Source organism: Opisthocomus hoazin, chromosome 4, assembly GCF_030867145.1.
Source record: "Opisthocomus hoazin isolate bOpiHoa1 chromosome 4, bOpiHoa1.hap1, whole genome shotgun sequence".
Lineage (NCBI taxonomy): Eukaryota > Metazoa > Chordata > Aves > Opisthocomiformes > Opisthocomidae > Opisthocomus > Opisthocomus hoazin.
The window spans coordinates 38,705,063-38,724,506 of NC_134417.1; the positions used below are offsets into that span (position 1 = coordinate 38,705,063).

Here is a 19,444-nt window from a genome sequence, read left to right on the forward strand (position 1 = left end):
TGAGGCGGGTGTCCTGGTGACGGAGGATGCGGAGAAGGCAGAGCTAATGAATGCCTTCTTTGCTTCAGTCTTCAGTGCTAAGACTGGCCCTCAGGAATCCCAGGCCCCGGAGGTAAGAGAAGAAGCCTACAAAGAGGACGACTTTCCCTTGGTCGAGGAGGACTGTGTGAGGGATCGCTTAAGCGATCTGGATGTCCACAAATCCATGGGCCCCGATGGAATGCACCCACGAGTGCTGAGGGAGCTGGCGGATGTCATTGCTGAGCCACTCTCCATCATCTTTGAGAGGTCTTGGAGGACAGGAGAGGTGCCCGAGGACTGGAGAAAGGCCAATGTCACTCCAATCTTCAAAAAGGGCAAGAAGGAGGACCCAGGGAACTACAGGCCGGTCAGCCTCACCTCCATCCCGGGAAAGGTGATGGAGCAGCTTATCCTGGAGGCCATCATGAAGCAAGTGGAAGAAAAGAAGGTTATCAGGAGTAGTCAGCATGGATTCACCAAGGGGAAATCATGCCTGACCAATCTGATAGCTTTCTACGATGACATGACTGGCTGGGTAGACGAAGGGAGAGCCGTGGATGTTGTCTACCTTGACTTCAGCAAGGCTTTCGACACAGTCTCCCATGATATCCTCCTAGGGAAGCTGAGGAAGTGTGGGCTGGATGAGTGGTTGGTGAAGTGGATAGAGAACTAGCTGAATGGCAGAACTCAGAGGGTTGTCATCAGCGGCGCTGAGTCCAGTTGGAGGCTGGTGACAAGTGGTGTCCCCCAGGGGTCAGTACTGGGCCCAGTCTTGTTTAACTTCTTCATCAACGACCTGGATGAAGAGTTAGAATGTACCCTCAGCAAGTTTGCTGATGACACCAAACTGGGAGGTGTGGTAGATACACCAGAAGGCTGTGCTGCCATTCAGCGTGACCTGGATAGGCTGGAAAGCTGGGCAGAGAGGAACCTGATGAGGTTCAACAAGGGCAAGTGCAGGGTCCTGCACCTGGGGAGGAACAACCTCATGCACCAGTACAGGCTTGGGGTGGACCTGCTGGAGAGCAGCTCTGCGGAGAGGGACCTGGGTGTCCTGGTGGACGACAGGTTAACCATGAGCCAGCAGTGTGCCCTGGCTGCCAAGAAAGCCAATGGGATCCTGGGGTGCATCAAGAAGAGTGTGGCCAGCAGGACAAGGGAGGTTCTCCTTCCCCTCTACACTGCCCTGGTGAGGCCTCATCTGGAGTACTGTGTCCAGTTCTGGGCTCCCCAGTTCAAGAAAGATGAAGAGCTACTGGAGAGAGTCCAGCGGAGGGCTACAAGGATGGTGAGGGGACTGGAGCATCTCCCCTATGAGGAGAGGTTGAGGGAACTGGGCTTGTTCAGCCTGAAGAAGAGAAGGCTGCGAGGGGACCTTATAAATGCCTACAAATATCTGAAGGGTGGGTGTCAGGAGGATGGGGCCAAGCTCTTTTCAGTGGTGCCCAGTGACAGGACAAGGGGCAATGGGCACAAACTGAGGCACAGGAAGTTCCGTCTGAACATGAGGAAGAACTTCTTCCCTCTGAGGGTGACGGAGCCCTGGAACAGGCTGCCCAGGGAGGTTGTGGAGTCTCCTTCTCTGGAGATATTCAAGACCCACCTGGACAAGGTCCTGTGCAGCCTGCTGTAGGTGACCCTGCTTCGGCAGGGGGGTTGGACTAGATGACCCACAGAGGTCCCTTCCAACCCCTACTATTCTGTGATATTCTGTGCTCCCACCACCCTCCCTGGAGCTTCCTTCCTCCTGCTTAACCTCCCTCCTCACCCTCATGTGCCTGGATCTGGGATCACTGCCAGGTGAGAAAGGTTGTCCCTTTAATGAAGAGGCAGTAAAAGGGCTCTGTAATCCTCCTCAGAAAGCATCTCTTGGGGTATGAGCAGCTGCCAGCCTGTTAAGCAGTGATCTGGATTATAACATAAGTGATTAAAAACTGCTCGTCATCTTTCAAGGGTACGTTAAGGAACCCTATGGTCAGAGCCTGTGCATTGGTGCTTCCCAGAGATGCCAGCTCTCCTGTGGGATAAATAGCCCGGGTATAGTCTTCACAGCCTGAGTGATAAACGTTGGTCAATAGCAACACATTGTGGAAGACAATTGGTTGTGTGCTTTTGTTGTTGTTTTTTAAAGCTGTAGTTACATAAAGTGTTCTGAGAATGAAGTGCCTCAACTTTCTAAATAAGCTTATTAATTTTTGGCTGTCTGGCAAGCACGCAGGTTCAGATTTCATCCTCTTGTGGGTGTGTGTATTAGCTCTTGTGGGGTTCTTGGATTGATAGGGATGTAGTTGAAACTGAGGAAAAATGGATGCAGCTGCTCTTGTCTGTCCTAATACTTTCCTAAATTCTTTCTGGTGGGTGGGATGGTGGTGGTGCTTTGAATGTGTTACAAACCTAATGGAAATTTAACTTGTTAAAGTATTTGTGGCTTCACTGGGGTAAAACATCTTTACTGTGTGTGGTGTTTTAAGTTTGTGAGTCAATGCCATCATTTTACAAGGTTGCTGGAGAAAATCTTTTTGCTGAGGAAGCTCTGGCAATGTGAGCCTTGATGTTGTTATATTTTTTTAAACTTTTTCTTGAAATTAACCACTTGTTACTTTGCTTTTGGTTTCCAGGGTCTTGGTTGGTGCTCCCAAGGCAGAATCTAAATACAGCACCTCTGTTCAGTCCCCAGGAGCAGTGTTTAAATGTCGAGTCCATACCAATCCTGACAGGAGATGCACAGAACTGGATATGGGTCGAGGTGGGTAGTGACGATGTTGGGGAGGGGGAATAGGGAACAAAAAAACCCCCCATTTGCCCCAAATGGCTAGCAGTCCTCCTGACAGCTTCAAAGAGGCCCCAGGGCACTGAGAGGGATTTGTCAGCCTCTCCTGAAGGATTTTGAGCATGGGTAGCAAAGGTCGTTCTCTTCAGCGTTATGAAGTAGCATCCCACCTGGTGCTGGTGTTCTCCCAGTGGCCCTGCTCACTTGCTCTGGCCAGGACCCAGGCAAAGGTGGATTTTTCTTTTTGTGCCTGCTTACCCTAAGCCGCTATCTTTTCTCCACTTTCAGCAGTGCTGAAATAAGGGTGCGTGGGATGACCCCAGGCAGTGCAGCGGTGGGCCTGTGATGTGCGGTGTTGTTAGTAAAGTGGCGATCTGTGGCTTCCCTCGTAATGCAGCAAATCATTCCTTGGGTTTGCTGCTTCTGCTAAAGGAAAGAAGTTTCTCAGTGAGAGCCATGTTTGCACGCTGTTGCACATGATCAGGATCGAGTTTAGTTTCTCTGACGTACTGTCTGAATCAGGAGAAAGCGGAGTCCTAAAGTAAGACTCCGATCAAAACCTTGTGCTCTATTCTGATGGAGAGAATTGAAGCCTTTTAATAATTTGTTTTTCTTGGTGACACAAGTGTTATCGCCTTCTCTGCCTGTAGAAAAGGCATGTTATTATTCTTCATCTTTTCATGACTGAGTCAAGTAGAGTTTATTTTTGTGAAGCTTACATTTGTTAAGACTGTTTTGGCTAAGTTTGATTTGTCCTGCTACTATAATATAAACTGTCTCTCATGGATTCGTGAATACTGCCTGACAGGACTAAAGATTTAAGCCTCGCTATTTTTTTTTTTTTTTTTTTTTTTTTTAATGTGCCTCATATCTCATTTGCAAGACTGACTTTTTTTTTTTTTTTCTTTGATTGCGTTCAGCAGGCAATCCCCCTGCTCTCCCATTGATTTCAGTTGGATGGTTTATTCAAGCAGAGCTGGGGACATGCTGTAATAGCTGCTGGCTGTTTGGGACGGGGTCTGTCCTCTACTGTGTATTTGTCTGGTGCCTAGTAAGAGTGAGAGCATTGTCCCGATGAATACGTACAAGAGCTAATAATCAGGATGAAAGGGAAAAGAAAAGCACTGCCAGGTGGATGTTTGGGCAATCTTTTTTCATGTAGGGGTTTTTTGGTGGGTATTTAAAATTCATGCCTCCTTGTCTTGCTGCCATTCCCCTCTTTCTGTAGGCAATTCTCGGGGCACGCTCTGTGGAAAGACCTGCAAAGAAGACAGAGATGACGAATGGATGGGCGTGAGTCTGGCTAGACAGCCGAAGGCTGGTGGAAGCGTGCTGGTAAGTCCATGCTTTTCTTTGATCTCGTCAAAACCGTTGCTGCTGTCTGACTCTAATGCTAAACACGTCGGGATTAACGCGTTCGGCAGTGACTGACGGAGTCCAGCTTTTCAGGCAGCAAATTCTGTGGTCCCTTTCTTCAAGCGGAAGGAAAAGTGAGCCCCAGTCAGAAAGCTTTATTTATAGAGGGAGGACTTCAAAGCTGTCACACCTGACTTGTGTCACCCAAGGGCTTCCTCCTGAATCTGAGGGATTAAATCTTCGAACAGAATAAATGGAGCTTTGTCTGGGAGGTACCTGCGAGTTAGTTCTTTTTGTCGTTTGCCTATGTTTATGTAGGGAATATGTATGCATCCATTTTCCCAGAGCATATGTATTGCCTGTCAGAACTTACCATGAGAAATGTAAGATTATGTCTTTGTGGTATTATTTTTTCCCTTCTGTGTATTAACTTTCCATTAATGAGGCAGAAGAGGAGAGAGTAGAGATTACTTAGTTGTGTGTGGGTGGCCTTGTTGTCTTTGACATATTTACTATGCACACAGACAGGTCAAGGAAAGCAGATGTGATCCTTAGGATGTGGAATTTATTTTAGTAGAACAACATTTCCTGTGTTGGAAAAAATAAATCATAAAGAAAGGTGAGCAAAACCCATTCTAAAATACATGGGTATACTATGATCAATAGTTGTCTGTTTTTACAGGCCCTTTTGTTGGTTTCTGACTGTCTACCTGAGTAAGCCTGTCTGCAGGAATGTGAAATGAAAAAAAAAAAAAAAAATTGCAACAGAATGTTGTGCATAGTATATATGGCAGCCAAATTTCAGGCTTGTATTGGAGTAACCCTGACAACAATCTAATTCTAAGCACTGCTGTTTGGCAGTTGGAAACTTGCAGTATGACCCCATCTTTCCAATGAGATAGGGGATTTCCCTGGTACGTGGCACCAAACTGTCACAAAAGCTGTTAGAAAGATCTCGTACAGTGATTACTGTGCCAGCCACCTGTGTAAGCCAAGCGGACAAAGCCGCTCCACTCAAAGGCATTTTTCTCAATGTGCAGTTGGAGACCAAGCGCTTACAACCCAAGTCCTTACACCACAACTTCCCCATGGGAGGGCAGGTGCTTTTTATACCATTCTGCGATAGTACTGTGGTGTGTTGTCTGATTGCCTCTTTTGGTGTACCGCTTGCCAGTGCTATAGCGACTGCCTGAGGCTTTGCTTTTCCTGGATGTTTTAGATGTGTTCCATGCTAGAGGAGGAGGGGAAAAACAGAGGGGCATACATAAAATACACTGTACAGCAGAGCACAAAATTAAGGCATTCGTGCTAGAAGAGCAGTGTAAGCAGTTTGTGTTTGCAAGGGATATTCTCATCTGTCCTGTGTGACTGCTGAGGAGTAATGTGCACTGATCAGGATAATGCTACCCCGAGACACAGCATCCTCACCCTTTTCCAGTCATTGGCCCAAACTAGACAAATTTGTGTCCCATTTTCAGAAGCTAGCACATACACTTCTTAAGGCAATGCTGAGACATTTTTGTCAAACTATAATTATCTTAAAAATAATGATTTAATGTATTTTGGTTCAAATGGGAGCAGGTGACAGCTGATGTCTAGGGAGACAACACCTAAGCAAAAGCAGCAAAGGAAAGGAAAGCTGATGGGGGGGAAAAAAAGCTGGGCAGCTATTTAAGGCTGGAGCTAGCTGCTCGCTGGCTGAGGGAAGGCTGCAAGGGCAAGAGGTGTGGGCAGGCTGCAGGGGCTTACTCTGGGGCTGAGTGGGTAGAAATTTCAGACATAAGGCAGGTTAAAAGCAAAATGTTGCTAAAGTAAAATGTGCAGCTGGTGGTATGCTTATTCTGGTGCAGCTTAAGCTGGTAAAATGTGTCCGCAAGTTACACTGATTTAAGGCAGTCCTAAACCAGCCTGCTGACAAGATTATGCTGCTCTTGCCATGTAGATCGTGTCTGGGTGCTTGAGGATGCTTACATGTCTAATTCTCATTGATTTCAGTGAGATATTTATCACCAAAGTGCTGTGTCTTAAACTACTGATTAAACATCCATGCACATCTCTGTGTAGACAGAGCCTGGAATGAAGGTGTGTGGATTCCTTTGTGAATGGAAAATACCTGTCTGTTTCAGGGCATGGTTACTCTCTGTTTTGAGATACCTTGCTAATGAAAACTATTCGTGAGTTTCCCATAAGCTGATGGTATTTAATTCATGTGCTCTTCTAGTTTCAAAGATCAAGACTTCTTTAAAATGCAGTTGCCTGTGAAGTGCCTATAAGAAGCTGGTGTTCTGGGAAGATGTGTCTGAAAGTACGTTCAGAGCCACATCCTTCAGTTTTAGCTTTTTAACAGAAGCACCAGCTAACTCTTGTGAGTGATGCCCGGTAGTTATGAGTGTGTGCAGTCTGTGTTGTCAGGCATTACAGCTCTATTGACTGCATCTTTTCCAGGGGTTACTTTAAGTCAGAGTTATAACTTAGTGTAGAGTAGCCCTGGGTGAATGTTGGTGGGGTTTTTTTGCATAAAAAAAGAGTAGTCACTTTTTAAACCCGTGTGAACTATTTGTGCTCTTGATGTCCTGTGTTAGAGGTATTAGTCACACAGTTGAACTGTGGCTTGTAGGAAGAAGTAGTTCCTTTTGCTTTGAAACTGCTTAGTGGCTTAAATTAATGTGCTATCAGCCTTCCCCAACTGCCCGATAAGAGCACCAGCTTCAGTGGAAAGGGGCGGTAGGGAAGGTGAGGACTGTGGGGGGAGCTTTGGCTGTTGTTTGGTAAAGTGGATTGTGTCTGAGCCCATAATATGCCAGCATGTAACTGAAGCAGAGTTTTGTGTTTCTGTGATGAACTAAATAGAGAAACATCAAACTATGAGGATTTAAACAAATGAAGAAGTAAGATTAGCTAAAAAAAGCTCTGAGTTTGCAGTTCAGTGGCTTCCTGTCCTTGGGTATGCTATCAGTCAATATTTGCATTAATCTAAGTGCTGCAATAATACAGCTGAGGTTGCCAGCTCTTGCCAAACTGAAACCACGGAAGTCCTCCTTTTACTTTTGTTGGGAGAGGAACCAGGGACAGTGTATTATGATTGGGAGATAAGCCACATCCTTTCTGTCTTGCTCTCCCTAAATACCTGCCACATCTGTGTTTACTCTGTTTTTTTATAAAGTGCTGCTATTTTTCATTTTAAGTAGTTGACTTACTGGCACATTTAGTGATTGTGTGTGTGTGTCTGTAAAAAAACCCATTGCTGCAGCAAAGCCAAAGTCCTCCTGCGGAAGAGCAAACCAGAAGTGGTCTGACAGTGGCACATCCAAAAAGTCCCTTGTTTGGACTCTGGCTTCAGGAGTCAGCAGAGGGCTCTATAAGGACCTTGCGTTCACGTGGGGCACTCGGCCTCGGAAGTGAAGCCTGGGTCTCTCGTGTTGCTTCTCCTGTGGTGCGGAGCCCGGGGCTGGCGTTCAATATGCAAGAGGGCAAAGTGGCTGCAGTTCTGAAATGGCCTATTCATTATATTGCAGTAATGCAGTGTCTGCCATCAACAGAGACCTCCCTGTGCTTTGCCCAGAAGCGTTTAATTTTGCTTCAAGGCTTTGTGTCCTTTCTCCCCTGTTCCATGGTAGAGCCAGAGGCCGTGCCCCAGCAGCAGCTGCTGAGCACCGAAGCGTGCCGATGGCCTCCTTATTGCACAGGGGCCCACCTGCGGCTTGCATTGAGAAAAGGGTGTATAAGCTGTCTGTTGTTTGCAATCGCCTTAGGGAGAAAAGCCTAAAGAAAAACCCTCTCCACAGCATCAAATTCAGATGACTTGTCTGTGTTCCCAGGACTTCTTCAGACGTGTGCCATCAAAGAAGGAAGGCTGTAGCCACTTTTGGTTGCACATCACCTTACCTCAGCAACGTTGAATAATGCAGAAACCGCCCACTGTAATCCAGCTAAACATTTTTGGGAAGGCGGGAGAACCAAAAGCAGCTGTGGACAAGCTTTGCTCTGGCAGGGACACAAATGTGCTGGTTGTCTGGCTGCAGAGAAGTGAGTTTTGGGAAGGAAGAGGAGCTGCTGAACTCATGCCCCTTGGGAAAACATCTAATTCTGCAGCTGTGGCGAGGGGGAGTCTGGGGAAGTCCTTGCTGAGATAACCAAGGTGGAGCTCATCTTTTGGAGCTATGGTTATGGGCTGTCCACAGACTCAGTCAGCCAGCGGGAAACTGTAATGTGCCTGAATACACAGCATGCTGAAGGTACAGACAAGTGATCATTAAAACAAAATAAAAAACCTAAATAAAACCCAAACCCTAGCCGACCAGGTAAGTGTGCCCAGAATTGCTAAACTGAGCCCGTAGCCTCCAGTTGATTTTGAACGTACTTTTATGCAGCAGCTCCTTTTTTTTCTCCTTATATTATTCTATCGTTCTTGGCCTCTGCACCTCACTCCTGAGCAAAACCTCCTGCTTGTGATGAAATGCTGCTGCTCTCCCTGGGTCTGTCATTTGTGCTCCTCGGAGAGAGATTAGTAGGTTAATTTATGTGAGCCCCTTGCAGTTTCTGAGATAAAAAATGTGAAGGAATTTACAATACCACAATCCTGTATTTATCTTGCCATAATTTTAAAAAATACACTTGGTCTGTATCCGGAGTTGGAGTTGACTTGACTGTCACTTTAATGGTATGTGTCTTTATGGTACTGTCTTTAAAAGGGCTGTGCATGTGCATGTGTGTGCTCACAGCACAGATCCGTCAGGGGAGAAACTCTTTCCTGGTTACTCTGAAAACAAGCGTTTCACGTGCTGGTTTTTTGTTGCTGTTGAATTTTGAATGAGTGGTGCGTGGGGATTAAAATCATAACTAAGCTTCTTTAAAGCACATAAGGGAGTCCCCAACGCTGCTCTTTGCAGGACTCCTCACGTGCATTTGACTGTGGAGCAGAGTGCCATCAGAAGCACCCTTCGTGTCACAGGTGGCAGCCGGCGCCACGCAGTGCGGTGCAGAGCCTGCCATGGCCCCTGGAGTCCCTTGCTATCCCTCTGCAATAGCCATTTTCAGGAGATACGTGCTTCTCCTTGAGTACTGGAAGTTAGGAAAGCAATAAATATCAAACTCCAAGTGCAGCACAGGCAGAGCAGGCTTTTGCATAACTGGTTTTGCTCTGTTTCAGTTAAAAAAAAAAAAAAAAGAGTATTACTATCCTTTTATGTCTTTCTGGGGTTAAGTACGTGGGAAGGGGCCTGTGTGGACTGCTGGATTGAATTTTGAGCTTCCCAGTAGTTGATACGCTTCCCAAGTGCTTCACTGGATAGGTGACACAGGTGTGCCTGTCTTATGGATCTATGTTTTAATGATGTTGAGATGCTCCCATGGGTGGCTCTGAGGCACTGAGGCAGAGAAGTGGGGTAGCACAAAGGGAAGAAGACAGCGGGTGTCTCATCTGGGGAGGATGGGGTCAAATGTGGAAGTCGTGAAGGGGACTGACGCAAAGTATCTGGAAAAAGTTGTAAGTAGATGGAGGAGATGATTTGCAGCATAGAGGCTGCTCTGTTCGCATGGGACCAAGCCTTAAATGATATCAATTGACACATCTACACTGACTTCAGTGGCAGACCAGCTGGAGATACAGCCTGGCATGTGCTTGCATTCAAAGCCCTTGCTGTTTCACATTTCATTTCTTTTTGTTCCAAGTAACCCATGAGCATCAGGCAACTTGTGGTTTGTCTGGCAGCAAGGCAGTGTTAATTTTTCAAGCAAATGGGTTCTGGGAGTGTGTGAACCAGGCTCCACATTGCTTGTATGTGTGCCTGTGTGTGGCAGTTGTACTGAGCAAGTGTCCTGGTGAGACTGGTTTAGCTCTGGTTTTGCAGGGTGACCTTATTCTTCACTGTGAAGGGAAAGGCACTGTGATCTCTGCAGCTCATCTGTGCCTTGACTGATGCTGCCATTCTTGTTGCCACAAAATCTCTAGTATTTTCACTTAAATCATTGCCAGTGGGCAAGGCCTGGCTCTTCTGTCACCAGTAACAGAGCTGCCTTTCCCAGCGAGACAAGCGTTTGACTCACACATGCATCCTCTGGTGGGATAACCTTCTAATATGGTCTTAATAACCTTCTGAGTCTTAGCATCCGTTCTGATCCTCTTATGTGTATTCTCAATGTCTTTGTTCCTATTTTTATCCCCCTTTTTCTGGCTTGGCTGAGTTCTGTTAGTGCATCTGTAGACAGAAAAGCTTCATTGGCTGTGAGGACTCATACACAGTGAGGGATCTTGAAATCTCCAGCACGGGCTCTGCCTTGCTCTGAGACCTGCTGTTTTCCTAGTCATGCACACATGAAGGCTGAGATCTGAGCTGCCAGGTCAGGCAGTGTCATGAGCTGCCGAAGATTACAGCGTGAAGATAATTTTTCTAGAAAGAGTGGGATGCAAGGAGAAGGCAATAGGGTCGTGGAGGGAAGGCAATGCTGAGAGGTCCTGTTCATGCGTGCTCTGCCTTGGTCGAAGGGCCCTCCTGTGACTCTGGGTCAATAACACATGTGATGTGGTCTGTTTAGGCATGCGCGCACCGCTGGAAAAACATCTACTACGAGACAGAGTACATCCTGCCCCACGGCTTCTGCAACATCATTCCCCCCAACCTGCAGCCCAATGGGAGGAAGCTCTTGCCCTGCTACGAAGGTAAGGAGTGTGGGGACCGGGAATGGGGCTAACCTCCCTCGCTGCGCTCTCGTTTTACAGCTGCTGTGTTTTCCCTTTGTTTCCAAAACCATCCACAGTCACTCTCACTACTGATACTGATACTTCTATATTTGTTTTGGTTTTTGAGTGTGTTTTGATTTGTTTTGTTGTTTGGTTGTTTTTTTTTTTTTTGTGACATCTGCCTTGTTGTAGCACAGCAGGGGTGGCAGCTGGGTTTTGGGTAATGTTGAGAGTAGCGCAACGACTGAACAGGTCCTGTGACTTACTGTGCGTGGTCATGCTTTACTAGAGGAATAATAAGTTTCTGAACTGTGTTTTTGAGACAGCAGCTCTCCCCTTACATGAATAGTCAGTAGATATTGATCTGAGCTTTGCCTCTCATACTTTGCTGTGGTACAGAGTGAAAATCCTGGATTACATTGCAATTGGGAGCCAATTTGTCCATCTTATGGAAACACTTTCATTTTTGTGTTGTGATTTTTATTAGAGGACTAGAAGGGGGTAAAAAGGACTGCTTAACACCTTGCTCGCTTTGGAGAACTCCTGCAGCAGTTTATGTTAAACTGCTGCTGTGTTTTGGGTGCCGTAAGGTGTCCTGGTCCCTGTTTGGATTGTCCGAAGGTCAGGGTTTGGGGTGCATGGAGAGGGAGGGCTCCAGCTATGACCAGTGGGTGGCTGGGACTGTTGGGTTTTCTCCAAATCCCAAGTGTCAGTGTTTTAATTTTCCAGCTCTCTGGTGCGTGTGAGACTCTTGATTGTGTTTCCTTTCCTAAAGACTTCAGAAGAGAGAGTCCTCGGCCAAGAGCAATTAACTAAACCAGAGTCATGAATGTGTTGTTAGGAAGAAGATAAGGTGTCTCTTAAGATTTATTTGCCTTCAGAGAAACATTTGGGGGAAAACACCTTCTCGGTTTCTCCTGTCTGTCCTGGGCATCGTCTTTCCCCTCTCGCCTGTAGGAGCCTGAGGAAGCATGGGAGTTCGGAGGCCAAGACGCACCAGGGTTTGTGGGCAAGACCTCTGATTTTGTTTATTTACTTTTATGCATTTCCCTCCTCCATCCAAAGTTGGCAGCAGCCAGCAGCAGGCTTGCTGCTGACATTAGTAAGTGGGAGAGGGATAAGGCAGTGGATGTCCCGGCAAGTTTCTCCACTGCTAGCGAGCGGCTGTGTCCCAGCTTGGCGGCCTGTGAAGCCAGCTCTGTGGCAGAACTGGATCCCTTCTCCTGAGGCAGCTCCTCACCTCCCTCCGGGCTTTGCTCAGGGAGCTGACACCGCAAACCCACACACCTTCCAGAGATGGCATGGAGACTGGTGCATTGGGTGTTTCCCAGCCCTGAAATTGGTCATTATTTGAAATGTGAGGGGTTTTGAGTCTCTTGAGCCAGCCATGCCAGCTGCTGTACAGCAGAATGCGAGTAAACTATGTAAGCCTTCCTACTGTATTTGTCTTTTTTTTTTTAATTTCTCTTGTGCCTATCAGCAAAATCAGGATAAGGGCTCACACTGAGGTAATGCACTGCAAATCATCTGATAATAACTTTATGGTTGGCACGCACGTGTGGGGATGCTGCCGGTGTCACCAATCCTGCGCCGCCTTAAGAGTGTCTCGCCTGAAGCCATGGCGGGGAGATGGCTTCTGGAAGAGACGAACTACTTGGGTTTTTCTGTGCGTCATGTCTTCGGAGTAAAACTGCTGCTAATCTGACAGGATATTTGCCAGGAATTGCTAGAAAATAGAAATGTGTGGGCCTAGTACACGCAGACCAGCCAGTGGAAAGTTGGCAGGGCTGGTGCAGTACGATGTTGGCTTAATTTCACTCCATGCTAGAGTGAAAATCGGAGGTCTGGGACTGATTTTTCTGCCTGCCTCATCAGACATGAAATCACAAAGTATCACAAGGGGTGGCTGCATTTGTTTACTCCTGGATCTTTTAGGTTTCCATAAAATGAACTGAAAGAGATAGCTAGCTGTGGTACGTCACACAGAGGGATTTGTTGTTTGAGGTTTGCTGTGAAATGAGATTGCAGTTATCCTTGTAACGTTTTTTCCTTTACTTGCTGGAAGCAGCAGAAGAAATTCTCCTCTACTGACACTGAGGAACAGCCCAAAGGGGAGAAACAGTGGGTCTGATAGGAATGATAAACCATCCAGGAGGCTGCCACGCCCACAGCTGTGAGCCCTGCACCAGGAAGCATGCCTTTGCCTGCTGAGGTCCTGGCATCTCAGCCTTCCCCGGGGCCCGCTGTGTGCGAGCGGGTGCAGGCAGTCCCATGCTGGTTTCCCAGAGTCCCGTCGTTAGCGCAGTGAGGGCAGTAAGCCCCGTGAGAAGCTGGGGCGGCTGCGTGGTCCACAACCAGAGCTGGCTCTCACCAGCTGAGCCCACGTCAGTCTCCATCCGCCTCCGTGTGTGTGTGTGTGCACCTCGGGGTGGATTATTAGCTTGTATAATAAAAGTCTTGTGCCAGAAAGGGAGAGGAGTCTGACCTAAGATGTATTTAATGCATATGGTATGTTTTCTCGCCACAGAAAGCTAGCTTAATAATTAAAGACAAAGGAGGAAATGGAAATTTCCGAACTTGATGGTAGTGGTGCAACAGCATAGTAGTCTCATTCCATCTTATTCTTGTCCTGCTTCCCTGAAAGGGCTGACAGAAGTCTGGAAGTGATTGAGAGCTAATGAGAACAGCAGCAAGCATAATATTTAAATGCACTCTTTCTGAGTAGGTTCTAATCTGGTTTATATGAGCTGGATGTCCTTTGTGGTGTAGCTGGTGTATGGAGCCATGGTCTTCCAGGCAGTGCTTTCACTTGGTGTTTTTTTTTTCTTTTTTTTTTTCTCTAGTTTTTATGGCCTTCTGAAAAAAGGAAGCTGCCTCTTCATTCACCCCTGATGCATTCAGTTTGCAAAGAACGATGGCCACGTCTGCTGTGAGAGGCAGCTCAGCTTATGAGGGGAGCTGGGATGGTTTCCTAGACCTCTGTGGTAGGAGTTGGTGGTAGAGGTGGGGAAGACTGATGGACCCTTTGATTAGTCAATAAGGGGAACAGCACATGCTCACGCGCCTTGCCTCCAAAGGGATAAGCAAGTTTTCCCACAGGGTCCAGACCACTTTTGGTTTTCTGGGAGCCATCAAAATATTCCTGCATTGTGGTGCAAACCCAGTACCACAATGCTAGGTCAGAAAGATTAGTACTGTTTCTTCCTAGTGTACTGATACACTGTCAGACAGGAAGGAAGAGTCTTCCAGTGCAAATGATATTTACTGTAACTGTCCACTTTGCTTCAGTCTGTGAAGATAGTAGATACAGGGTTTTATTGCACTGTGGAGCTTATGCTATGTTATGGCACTGAAGTTTGCTTAGAGACTTTGAAAGGTTTGCTCAGAGAAGTTGAGGAGCATTTGCCTTCAGAACTGTCACGCATCAGATTATCCTGTTTGCTTGTATATTGCTTTATCCATTTACTTCTTTCTCAGCCTTACTTCTCCTGTAACGTGAAATCATCATGGCGACAGACCACTACCATAATCTTCTCTTGGCATGGCACGTCTTCGAAGTCGCAGAGGCAGCCACCTCTTCCCGACTCAGCCTCATCTTACCACTTTTCTATCAGCTGTTGCCGCAGCAGTTAGTTTAGTGGCTTGCGGTCTGTGTAATTGGGGCTACACAGCAGTCTGTGGGCAGATGAGAAAGAACAATAAAGAAGTGTAAAAACAAAGGATCTTTTCATGACAGCAGTTGTTGCCTGGAGCTACGTGGAAACTACCAAATCCACTGTATGCAATATCTAAACCTCATGCAAATGTTGCTATTCAGGTGTGCAAAAGCTGTGAGCTGACACAGTAACTGCACGGTTTCCTGCTGGTTGATCGTTAAGCAGAGTGTGGCCAGCAGGTCGAGGGAGGTTCTCCTCCCCCTCTACTCTGCCCTAGTGAGGCCCCATCTGGAGTACTGTGTCCAGTTCTGGGCTCCCCAGTTCAAGAAAGATGAGGAGCTACTGGAGAGAGTCCAGTGGGAGGTCTACGAGGATGATGAGGGGACTGGAACATCTCTGCTACGAGGAGAGGCTGAGGGAACTGGGCTTGTTCAGCCTGAAGAAGAGAAGGCTGTGAGGGGACCTAATAAATGCTTATAAATATCTGAAGGGTGGGTGTCAGGAGGATGGGGCCAAACTCTTTTCAGTGGTGCCCAGCGACAGGACAAGGGGCAATGGGCACAAACTGAAGCAGAGGAAGTTCCCTCTGAACGTGAGGAAGAACTTCTTCGCTCTGAGGGTGGCGGAACCCTGGAACAGGCTGCCCAGGGAGGTTGTGGAGTCTCCTTCTCTGGAGATATTCGAGACCCGCCTGGACAAGGTCCTGTGCAGCCTGCTGTAGGTGACCCTGCTTTGACAGGGGGGTTGGACTGGGTGACCCACAGAGGTCCCTTCCAACGCTGACCATTCTGTGATTCATGACATTGAGTGAATGGACGAATGGCAGTGTTGTAAGAGTGACAGGTGTCACTACTGTGCACCAAAGTGGAGGGGAGGTGGAAGCAGTCTTGTTTTTCATACCCCTTGGGCTCATCCACTCCTTGGGAGAGGCCTGCCTGCTCTAGGGAGAAGGCAGGGGTCTGCGGGGTTGGGATGTGACAGTCCAGAGTGTGGGAGCCTGCTCTGTGTTGGCACCATGGGTGGAAGGAGACCCAGTGGGCATGGGCATGGAGGAGGGACTGGGGGAGCCACATGCAGCTGGGAGTTAGGTGGGCCCCTGAAGAAGGGCGGTTTTGTGCTGAAAGGGTTGTGCTGGAGACCAGGAGCTCAGTGTCCATCCGAGCTGGGCTGCTGGCTCCCCGGGGAGGACCGTCTCTGACTGGATCCCCCCAAAAAATGGTGCTGATCTCTGCTCTGTGTCAGTGGAGGTTTAAAAGCTCAAGTAACCTTAGTATCCTCTGGGGTGTTCAGGCCTTTGTGCTTCCATTTCCTCTTGCAAAGTGTCACTAATGCTGTTTTGTCTCTCAGAGGTATTAGAAGAGGTTAATTGGTATGTGTGATGTGCTCAGACCCCTGCTTTTTTCCGGAGACGTATTGTCAGATACTTATTCAAGTCAAAATGTTTTGATGTCTTCAGTTCACAGAAGCACTGATTATATCCAACCTCTGAATTTAATTGAAATGCTGCAGTGCCAGCTATACACTGTTCCAACCACAAAGTAACTAGTTATTTAAGTGAAATGTAGGGCCATTAGTTCGAGCAGAGAGCGTTGCCAGTATAACAGAGTTGAAACACACCGAACATCACAGAATGCCATGAGCAGTGTCTGTGAAAGTATGAGCTTCTGTGGATATACCAACTCCCTTAATTACACAACCATTTAAAGCACTAAATCTCTTCATTATGCATTGCAGTTAATAATTTCGTTCATTTGAAGAATAATTGTTTTTTTTATTTTTGGTTGCCTGACAATGAAGACAATGTATGTGTTTCTGTTCCATTTGTAATACGTGTATTGCTGATGAAAATCAGCTGTGTTGTCTCCTCTGATAGCTGGGCTTCTGTTTCAAGTTACTCTCTGGCCTGAATTCGGTGTCTCTTTTAAATTACAGCTTTAAATTAAGCTGTAATAAAGCAATGCTGTGAATTCAATAAGCTTTTTGACTTGATTAGAGAAATGGTTTAATTTTTGTGTGCGCATTGTTTTATCGGAAGAAAATCCTCTGTTTATCCTAAGAAATGAAGCAACTTTGTGTGCGTGTTCAGTGCAGCCGCACGGAGCTACGGATCCATCTCTACCACGCACGAACAGGCGCCCTGCTCCGTTGCTAAAGCTGCTACCGTTCCTTCTGCTGTCCCGCTGTGGTTTTTTCTCCGCAGCTGAGCGTGGGGGCAGCGGGGTCCCTGGCACCCTCAGGGCTGGGTGCGCGGGGCCCTCTCAGGCGGCCAGGGCGATCCTTGGGCCTCGCCCACACCTCCTTGGGAAGCTGCCCTGGTGTTTGAGGCTTTTATGTTGTGATGAACTGTGAAAAAAGTTATGCAAAACCTGTTTATAGAAGAAGAGAAGGAGGTTTTTGAAAATCAAAATAGGCAACCAGTCTGATTTGCATCCCATGCAGTCCTGAGGCATTCGCTGTGGCTGTGTCGTTATTCGCCTGACCTAAACCTTTCACTGCACAAGTTGAATACCCTACGGCAATTTTCCTCTTTTATTTTAAAGCAAATTGAGCTATGTGTTTTTTGAAGGAGACACTTAAAGTCACTGTGAGCCAAGTGTAATACAGTTTTATAGCGAAATACAACATTTGAAATCCATCAAATTGTCAGCGGGCCCCACCTGCAGTGGTTGGTGCTGGGCCTGACACACAGGGTCATCAAGGCTTGCTTTCAAAAGAAATATATGCGTAAGAAATCCTCTCTCCTCGTGTCCCAGATGACGGGCTCAGCTGGCTTTTAAGAGGCCGTGCCCTGGCCTGGGTCATGAGTAAGATCTAGCAGGGACCGCGGCCTCTGGTGCCTGAAGGGGGGACAGTGGGTGCTGTGGTGGGCTGAGGGCCTGGCTGGCAGGGCAGGTCAGCCATGGCTCTGCTGTGGCTTTTCAGACAGGGCATGGTGCTCGCTTGCGCTGCCTGAGCGTCAGCCTGAGCCCCTCTGGCACTCCAGCAAAAAAAAAAAAAAAGATGTATATCCTGTAAAGAGGGATTTAAGAAAGCAGTCTGTAAAGCCTTGAGCTCTGGCTTACAAAAGCCTCCTGCCATGTTTAGCAAGTAAGGCAGAAGGGTATTTCCAGAGCTCCATGGCCACAGGGGCTAGCGCTGTCCTGTTTTGAATTACAATAGGTCGAGTGCAAAATCGGGAAGAGGCAAGGTCTGGTCACAGTTCACTACATTAAGTAATGGGAAAACCTTGGTGGGAAGTGAAAGCATCTGGGTGGGATGGACGCAGGACTTGCTGCATTTCATCCTATGCAAGGGTGGGAATCCAGCCATAGTGAAGGCAGGGCCTTTAGGGCATGCACAGCATTATTTTTCAGGAAATGCCAGAGGGAGAAACCTCATCTCCTCAGCTGTCCGAATAAAAAAAATGTTCGTATCAATAAACAAAGATTTTTTTCCCAGGCGAGGAGTGCTTGGCTCTGTGGGAGACTATGTGTGAAGAGCTAGCGATTCTGAGCCCCAGTGCTTTCTGAATAGCCATGAGCAAATATGGGCTTCATTTTTCAGGGGAACTGTAGTCGTGCATTCCCACTAGGAAACCCAAGTGTGCTTCTGGCCCTCCTGGTCTGCTGCGGCACGCATCTGCTTTGGCAGAACCCTGCCTCGGCCAAGGACGTTAGGCATTTGGGCTGTAATTTGTGGATCAAGTCACTGTTCTGCCTCGTCTCTCCAATTAAACCTCTCCCTGTGCAACTGGTATGACCTCAGCACATTCCCTAAAATATGAGCATCCTTAAGATGTTAGGAAGAAACCATATGTAATTCATAAAGGGGAAATGGGGTTGTGTATGTGTGTGTATATATCTACGTATATATACACACATACTGTTTTGAAAAAATTATAAGGGAAGGCAGCAGTGTGTAATGAATTCCTTTTGGTCTTCAGTACGATAAAGTGCAGTTCAAAAGGAACTTGCTTGGTTCCAAAGAGGCAGTTTGCTCATTGGTTTAATTAAAATATTTATCATTTAGCAATGACTTAATGGTGTTTATTTGGGGGGGGAAGTAAATTCAAAATTACCAGGTTATATGGTGAATGTTTTTGGAGCCTGAATTAGTGTAACATATAGGAAATGGCAACATGCTGAAGCTGGACACTCATTAGTATGGTAAATATTTGAAAATAATGCTCTGGAAAAAAACCTGCAAAAGTTCTGATCCAGCTCTAAGTTTCAAATGCTCCTTAAGTCAAAATGTGTGGATTAAGGCAGGATGGAAAGTGATTTTCTTCTTTTTTTTTTTCTTTTTTCTTCCTCTTTCCTCCCTTCCCCCTGCCCCAGACTTGATGTATTTCTAAAAATACTTCTTTCCTCTTCTGCAAAAAGATAAAGTAAAAACTCCTCAGGTTCTGTAGGCGGGAAAAATTGCTACGTAAAATACAGAAACAGAAGCTATACTGGTGCTGCTTGGGTCCCCTGTGAACCGGCAGCTCTGAGCAGGTGGCCATGAAAAGCAGCAGAGCTGAGCATCCCTCAAATGAGGCAGTTGTCTGATCACTTGGGAACGCAGTGCCCTCTCTTCACTCGCCGCCTCCCGCTGGGGGCCGGTGTCCTGAAGCATCCCTCCACCAGAAGTGTTTACGGGGACTTTGGTGACTGTCGTTATAGGGGGGAATCACTTACTTCTCTGAGGTGGTGACAGGTCTGGGGATTAAACCTACTGGCACAGTTTCGGTGGCATGCAGGCATGGGCACCGCCTTTCGCTCCCCTCTTTCCCAGCTGTGCAGATCTAGCTGCTGGAGGCAGGGTCGTCTGCTGATGCACCTTTACCAGGGTGATACTGCTGCTGTTATCGTCACATTACTGCGATACTGCTCGTTAATGGCTTCCTAGGCAGCATGCTGAATGTCCCCCTGGTTTTAGGTCTCTTGCTTTCCTCGTGATGTGGGGGAGGATGCTGCCATGGAGCACACTGGTGGCAGATCC

The 19,444-nt window shown here is 47.2% G+C and overlaps 1 protein-coding gene across 1 annotated transcript in view; it reads left to right on the top strand.

Moving 5' to 3' along the window:
* Positions 1-19,444, top strand: part of ITGA9 (integrin subunit alpha 9) — a 233,050-nt gene that overhangs the window by 7,972 nt on the left and 205,634 nt on the right. The window contains exons 2-4 of the mRNA XM_075418633.1: positions 2,640-2,767; positions 4,020-4,126; positions 10,682-10,805. Of these exons, the coding sequence (XP_075274748.1) occupies positions 2,640-2,767; positions 4,020-4,126; positions 10,682-10,805 (359 nt within the window). The remainder of the gene's footprint in view (positions 1-2,639; positions 2,768-4,019; positions 4,127-10,681; positions 10,806-19,444) is intronic.